This window comes from Austrofundulus limnaeus, unplaced genomic scaffold (genome assembly GCF_001266775.1).
Source record: "Austrofundulus limnaeus strain Quisiro unplaced genomic scaffold, Austrofundulus_limnaeus-1.0 Scaffold172, whole genome shotgun sequence".
In the NCBI taxonomy this organism is placed as follows: domain Eukaryota; kingdom Metazoa; phylum Chordata; class Actinopteri; order Cyprinodontiformes; family Rivulidae; genus Austrofundulus; species Austrofundulus limnaeus.
Genome location: NW_013952574.1, coordinates 641,395 through 649,336, shown reverse-complemented (window position 1 = coordinate 649,336; position 7,942 = coordinate 641,395). Strand labels below are relative to the sequence as shown.

At 35.3% G+C, this 7,942-nt stretch overlaps 1 protein-coding gene across 3 annotated transcripts in view; it reads right to left on the bottom strand.

The window, feature by feature from the left end:
- Positions 1 to 148: 148 nt before the first annotated feature.
- Positions 149 to 7,942, bottom strand: part of LOC106523970 (sodium/calcium exchanger 1) — a 154,553-nt gene continuing 146,759 nt past the window's right edge. For all 3 annotated transcript variants that reach the window (XM_014017562.1, XM_014017561.1, XM_014017563.1), the window contains exons 10-11: positions 6,438 to 6,541; positions 149 to 6,369 (exon numbers count right to left, since the gene is read on the bottom strand). In XM_014017562.1, coding sequence (XP_013873016.1) covers positions 6,097 to 6,369; positions 6,438 to 6,541 — 377 coding nt within the window. In that variant the 3' untranslated portion in view covers positions 149 to 6,096. The remainder of the gene's footprint in view (positions 6,370 to 6,437; positions 6,542 to 7,942) is intronic.

The window sequence follows — 7,942 nt, the reverse complement described above, 5'->3', positions numbered from 1 at the left end:
AAAAAAAAAAAAAAAAAAAAAAAAAAAAAAAAAAAAAAAAAAAAAAAAAAAAAAAATCAAAGCAAAGAAAAGAAAAAAAAAAACATACCAACAAAAGTGAAGTAAAACTTTGTTACAAACATAAGCATTGTGTTATTGTTCCATTAAAAAAAAGACACAGCAAATGACTAAAATCCACCCTGTGAGAGCTAAAAGAAGAACAAAAGAGGAAGATTAAAAGAAAGATAGCTGAAAAGGAAAAAAAAGATGCTTTGGCGGAGAGGAAGGGTTAGATTAAAATTTATATATATAAAAAGAGGGATTTAGAAACCAAGAAAAAAAATGACAAACCGTTAAGAAACTGGCAGATGGTAACTTAAAAATATGCAAACGATTCTTTGAGACAGAAAGACTGATGAGGACAAATTTATTGTGCGCAACTACAGATACTGACAAACAAAAGGTATTACGGGTGGACACCAGTCGGCACAAAGATACTGCTGACTCAGCGCTGAAAGCAACCATAGGCTACTCAAAATAAATTGAAATCACTCACCCATTTAAAGCATCTCTCCAAAAGGGGAAAAAAGGAGAAAGCAGAAAAAATGAGAAGGAAGAATTAAGATTGAAGAAGTGGAAAAAAGGAGAAGAAAGACAAGGCAGAAATAGACAAGTTTGAAACTTCTCCAAAAAGGCAATATATGTCATTCTTGAGTGTAGTGAGTGTTTTCCTTCTAAATAAATATGTAGGATTAATCTCTATGGTTAGTGTGACGGCCATATAGTCCATCTCACTGATAACACTGTACATTATATACATAATATTTCCTTTAAAGACAAAATAACCTTTAGATATACACACAGTATTCCTTATCCTCAGAGAATACAGCCAAAGTAATAAAAGTAGCAAGCACTCTTTTTTACCCCTTTTCTTCTCTTTTATTTTTATATAAATAACCCATGCAGATCCCATATAGATTTATTTAAGATACATAACTCCTTTAATATCTCTCTCATTCAATAACAGCAGATATTGCCTTTTTAACACAGAAAGTAATGTGCATTTACATCAGAACAAAAAGGCTTTGCAGCTTCGTTTGAATTAAAAACCCAATGTTAAGCTCTACACACCAAATGTAACTAAATAGAATATAAGATAAACTAAAAAACATATTATTCTGTACAACATTCAAACCTTTTTCTGTCAAAGACCATGGGAATGGGATACAATTCTCTAACACTATATACAGACATGATATCATTCATGCACAGTGTCAACAAGTAGCACATTGACATTCCAAATTATGGAAAACATGGCATTGGGAGACAGAAGGTAGAATTGGTTTTTTTGGGGGGGTGACAAATACAGAACAGAAGTATTACTGCCTGTTTTAGTTAATTTGGCAGCAGAGGAGATTGAGAAAAAAATAGTTGAAAGAAAGGGAAGAAGACACAGGGACAGATAAGACACCGTAACAATACACATGCTGGGCAGGAGGAGTCCATTTTAGCTCACTGACCCAGAAATCTATGTATGGCTGTAACTTCATTTATTATTATTATTATCATCATTATTTTTATTCTCTACTATGCGTCCTTGTATTCCTTTATCTTCAATCTTCTTCTTAACATTATATTGTTAAAATGGTAGTTAAAGGTAGAGAACAGCTCTGGTAATGCCCCCCCTTCTTTTTTCGTTGCCAGCAGTACATTTTGCTCAGCAGGGATATGCGTCCTTCCATTTCCTCATTCGACAATCTCATTTTGCATTTATGTCCCAGTCTGTCCGACGGAGTCAGTTAAAGCGCGAACGATGCAACAAAGACATTTTCATCAACTTTTACATTAGAAGTAACATTGTTAATGATTCACAACGGGATTCAACACCACTGGATTATTATAATTTTTTTCTTTTTACAGGAACATTATTACTGTAGTCGAACAAAACAAAAAAAAATGTTGTCTACATCAAAAAACAAACTCTGAGTGAATCATCACGGCCGCTTCACATAAGCAACAAGAACCAGTGCAATGCTTTTGCTTCCCGTCAAACCTTGCTCACTTCATTTTAAAACCTCCACCACTGATTAACAAAGGCTCTCGCCCATTCCTTCATTACTTTGAGTGTTTCTACATATTGCAGTGGTGACTTTTCTGCATGCAGAAGTCCAAACCAAGACCAGAAGCTAAATTAAAATGTTATTCTTAGCAGGGTTAAGATGCATTACAAAAAAAAAAAAAAAAAAGATCCTGTTTTGCATTGACAATCATAGTTGGTAAAGCAAGCAAAACATGCTGGTTGCAGCTAACTTTTATTAGCTGTTGCTTCCATTCTTGGTTAAAATCCTGTCAACAGATGTCGATAATCTGCCGTTAGCTTCGTATCAGCGGTGTGTTGCTAACCGACGAAAAAAGTTTGCTTCTAAATTGACTTGATGCAAACAATTACATTACTGCGAAATTCTGAACCTGCCTATAAAGCTTATCGTAACAACTCAAGTAGCAGACAAGTTTAAAGGTAAACTCAACGGAAATTTGCAAAAGTCTAGACAAATTATGCTCCATTAAAGTTTGTCCAAATGGATGTCGTTTCTTTAATTTTTTTTTTACTAACATAACTTTTTACAGTGTATAAACCCTCAACTCCACGTCAGTGAAAAGACAAATTAAAATTAAACATTTGGGTTAGATTCAATCAGCAAGGCTTTTGTTTTGATTAGATTGTCAATGAAAATGGTGGCATTTTAAGAGAGAAAAACAAAACAAAAAGAGAAAACCTGCTTAAATATAGGATTGCTATTATTTTCTGATATATTTCTTTTTTGGCAAAATGGGGAAATTGACACAATCGAAATAAATCATATGAAAACAGTTCTTTTATAAAAAGTCATATAATTAGAGTTTGTCAAATGCAATAATAAAAGATTAGAGTTTCACTGTCAAAAGATTATTTTCTTTGTAATATAAACAATTGTTTGCAAAAGCAGTCATTATACTGGATTGATCCATGTAGCATCATCTTCTGAAATGTGCATTCTTGTGTCATTATCCACACCTATGGTCAATAATTTTATAAAACTTAAAGCAGTTAAAATAAACATCAATCTTCATAGCACTTTGGATTTCCCAAAATTGTCCATAAGAGGCCTCTGTTTAGGTTTACTCTCACCAGCACTGCAAGGTGTTTGTAACTAGACCACTGCAAAGTTTACAATGTTACACATCTAGTCCAGACAAGTTATTTTACAGATGACATTTAAAATACTAATTATACATTAAATAGAAAACAATACATGATAAGGGAAATACAAGCCAATTCAGTTGCATACAATAGTGCTATAGTACAAGTTTGCGTACGCTGAGTTCTTTGTAGTTGTAGCTGAATGAATAAAATAACAGTCTCAAGTCTGGACTTCTCACAGTCAAAACTGAAGATTTAATCTGTTTTTATTTTTATTTTTTTGCTTTGCTTCGTTTGATGCCAATGTGATGTTTCAATAAAGTTTTGTTTGACTTCTCATTAAAACATTTTGTACCTACAGTTTCAACAAGGCTTGATAGGTACTATATTAAAAAATGTTTTCACAATCTCCAATTGTATTTTCAGTGATTCCCAGTCATTTTTAGATGGAGACCACTGCCGTCGGGCCCCTCCCCCACCCTAAAATCGCTGAGTGGTGAAACTGGCTCAAATTTCAGCTAAAAGCAAACTGATATTGAATTACCTTGAAGCGTTTTGGAACAAGAACATTTCTTCTTTGTAACATAAAGCCTGATGGAATCGTTTAATACACTCCACCCAGGATAGATGGCAATAGTGTCACAGTTATTGACAATCAAGTTATTAAGAAAGTGTTTAAACAAACTCCCAAAGCTTATACTTGGATGCCAGTAAGGCATAATTATATCAGTGCAAACCTGACAGGACCTCTGATCGTTTTTCTTATCCAAGTATGATAGTTGAACTACACTAAAATCATCTTTAAAATATTTTTGATAACACTGCTTGGTTTGAACAACGAACTTTATGAGTGTGGTTCATGTGTTAAACTCATGTTTTGGCACAAGACTCAGTTTATCAGAGGTTGGGTAAATGCACATGATTTAAGAGTTTGGAACAGAACTATCTTCCTAACCTTTGGTTTTACTCCATTTTCTTCAAGCTTGTCAAACAAAGGGTTTATATGAAAGATGTCCAATAAAAGATGTCCTTATAGAGTTTTTTTGTAGTAGGAGAATTCACCCTGACTTGTATTAGAGGCTGACTTCAGCACAAACTGCAAATACTTTATCAGCTTTTCCTCTTTTTGATGGCTTTTATGTTGGAGGTTGGTATGAAGTGAAAATTGTTTTGAAAGTTTGACACGAAAGAGTAAATCAGAGAATGTAGTTCTAAACAAAATATGAGCTTGAAGAAAAGAAAATTTAAAAATTATTTACGAACAGAGGTGGAAAGGAAAGAACAAAATAGATTTTACTTTTTGGAGTTTTATGCAATTTGTAGTCATTGGAAAATGAACCCACCAGGAATACGGTCTAACTGAATAACTTGGTCCCACAGTGGGCAGTTTATCAATACTTATTAGTTTTGACAACTTGTTTTTTTTTTTTTTTGTAATTTTAAGAGCAAATCTTTTTTTTTGTGTAGTCTTATGTTAGTTTTTCTTTTGACGTTGAAGTTCCATAAACAGAAATTGCTATATGAGGTTTAGCATTATTTGAACTTCTGATATGCTAGCAATTGTAATTTAATGGTTGGGGTCTAAAAATTGTTGTGGTTTGTTGTGAAGCCCTTAAGAGTTTTGGGTAGAAGTGACACCTGAACGTTGCCTGAAATTGTTCAACCAAGCAGTGCCCGAGTAAAACAGACAATTAACAGAATGCCAGTCGGGTTTAGCAGAAACTGCTATGAAATGTTTATACATCTTTTAAAGTGTGTATTAGTGATATGATTCAAAAAATGATTGTAGTAATCTTAGTGGAAAATCAGCACAAAAAGTATGCAAGATCAACTTAGTTTTCAATGTAATGGTTATAATTTCTCTAACAGTTTTAAACGGTAGAGTGGCCTGCCTGTCTTCACAGACATGGCCTTTTTAAAGGTATAAGCACATTAACCCCTTCTTCATTTAAATAGGTTATTAAATCATTTATATCTACAATTTAAAGCAACAAAACAAGTGCCCGTTCAGGAGCGCAGGGCAGAACTAAGACATTCAGAAGAAAAATCAGTGAAGCTTCAATGCACGTTCAGCTTCAAGTATTTACACCTCTGACCTCGGCAACGATGAACAATTTTACCACACTGAACGTTCCCATCCCAGAGTCCTACTCAGCAAATTCTACAAGCTGAGACAATGAGAGTCAGAGAAGACTTCAAATTTGAAAGCATTTAGTCTCACGCAGCAAAAAAAAAAAAACGAGAGGCTTTTTTTCACAGTATTTCACCATCCTTCCACGGCACACAAGCACAAACACATCGTCACACGCCAGCAAACTCAGTTTGTTGTCAGTAAACAGATGTGACAATGAACCATTCTGATTGTGTTTCGAGTGTTGTCTGGTCATGCATGTAGATAACAATATTTTTGTATCTGGACACCAAAGACGGGCGGCTCCAACTGAAGAAGTGATTGCCCTTGTTTAAGCACACCTCCAGTTTTTTGAGCTGCATCCAGGTAAAAAAAAAAAAAAACAGAAAAAAATATGTTTATTAGCATGTATGTGTTTACAATTCTAGAGATATGCCGTTAAAACTTGAATTGACAACTTGATGAGCCTGCATTTGTGGTATGAGACAAAAATTACTTTAATCCCTTTTTGCCCTCATTTTCTTCTGAGTAACTTATCTAGCTGCTATGATTCTCGTGTTTATCGTTCCATGCATCTGTGCTTCCTTCCATTTTGTTTTTAGATGCTTTAATGCATCTAAAAGTCCCTCATCTGTACATCCAAATCCATCCATTCATTTGCCATTCAATGTATTGCACAAAGGGGAAGGAGGAATAGATAAGCAAAACAGCCTTATCCAAAACCTTTCCTTAATTCACTTTTCCCCGGTTTCTTCCATCTTGTCGTTGTCCTTTCCCATCCTTCCCTTTGTCATTTCCTATCATCTTAAAAGCCTTGGATGTGGCAATAGGCCTCCAGTGACGAAAAGAGAATGTAGAGGAGCCACAGGCTGACGAACATCATGGTGGTCAGGACCTTCGCAGTCCGGGGCCCGCCAAGCTCTCCGCCAATCTCTGGTCGCCGCCGGTACATCAGAGTGCCGACGGCGATAAAGGCAAATATGGTGAAGAGAGTGACGGAGAAAGCCAGAGTGCCTGGATCCACTTTAAAGTCCTCCCCCTTGCTGTTGTGGTAGATGGCAGCAATGGACCACGCCACCTGTTGAGCAACAGTCAGTTAAATTTGCTGTTGACCAAACAACTAATAACTGATTGAGCTGCACTCACCCCGATGCCCAGGAAAACATTGACAGCATTGGAGCCTGTCACATTACCAATGGATGCATCTGCGTACTGGTCCTGGATAGCAGCCACCTTACTGGCAAATGTATCTGGATGGAGAGAAAAAGATCAGATTTCAGGTTTCACACAGGTTTTCCATCACCCAAGCAACATGTTTGAATCATGTCAAGGGTTCAAAATAGTTATTTTTAGTTCTAATCAAAGCAAAAGACACGAGTCCAGCTACACCAACATGTGCCTGATTAGGAATTACTGCTTAATTTGGGGAGCATTTCTAAAAGCTTTGGTATGTGGTTCGGAGCTCAATTCTTTATTTCCTTGTAGTTTTGACATCATGCATCCCCTCCTCCTCTCTTGACATTAATCTGATCTTTTTTTCTTAGCATTTGATAGTTTTCACTGCTCTTTTCTATCCATCCAAATTAAGAGCTTAAGAACTGGAACAAATTTAATTGATTGCCTCAGAGCCCTTCTATAGTTCAATGTGACATAAAATTGACTTTTAAATGAGAAATCCAATTAAAGGCGGAAGACATCTATTTTTTCCATTTTGTGAAACAATGTCTTATTCAGTGCCACTATCAGGTCAAATAGTAAAAAAAAAAAGACTGAGCCAGACGTACATTTAGAATGATCAATAAAGTTAAAATAAATATGGGACTGTAGTACTGACCTGTTTCTGATACAATCACAGAAGAAGTGAGGGTGCAAATACCTTGATTAGACCTTGTTATTGTCTCTGAGGTGAACAATAAATGTGCCAAGGATTACTAAAAATGTCCATGTTTGTCTAACGTTTAATTTAAAGATATTCATGTACTGTTATAAAATCATTAAATGTTTATAACAGTTTACATAGCGAAAAAACAAACATTTTGAATGAATAAAAGTAAATTTTTGGAATGGATGAACTAACAAATGAAAGAACGAATGATGTGTCTTGAAAACTGCTCACGCTATAGTCATGTTACAATAGCTGCACCTAGGACTGGGTGTTGCTTATCTAAGAGCAAAAAACTCAAGCAGCCCCTACTTGGAAACCTTCATCTGTAATCAGCCTTAACCATCAGAAATGCACTAAACTGTGTAAGACAATGATACAGGCATTTTTGCTGCAGTTAGGGTCAAAAACTTGAGATCCGGCATAATAGTGGGATTTGTTGGGCAAAGACCTGCTTCTTTGCAGTAGTGGTGTGCTCGTGACAGAAAACCTTTGATTCATGTCAACTTGATGATGATGCTTAGATGCCTCAGATAATAACAGCATTAGTGAAGAGAAGCCTTTCCTCTCATTGAAGCCTGCTTTAAACCCTCCTATAAACCCTCTTCAACATGGCATTTGTGATTTAATTAAGACTTTCATGCTCTCTTTTCAGTCTTGTTAATCATTTTGATCTTTGTTCCAAAGATTTTCCCTGATTTCATTTTCATATACACTAAAAACAAAAAAAAAAAAAAAAAAAAAAAAACAAAACAAAACAAAACAAAAC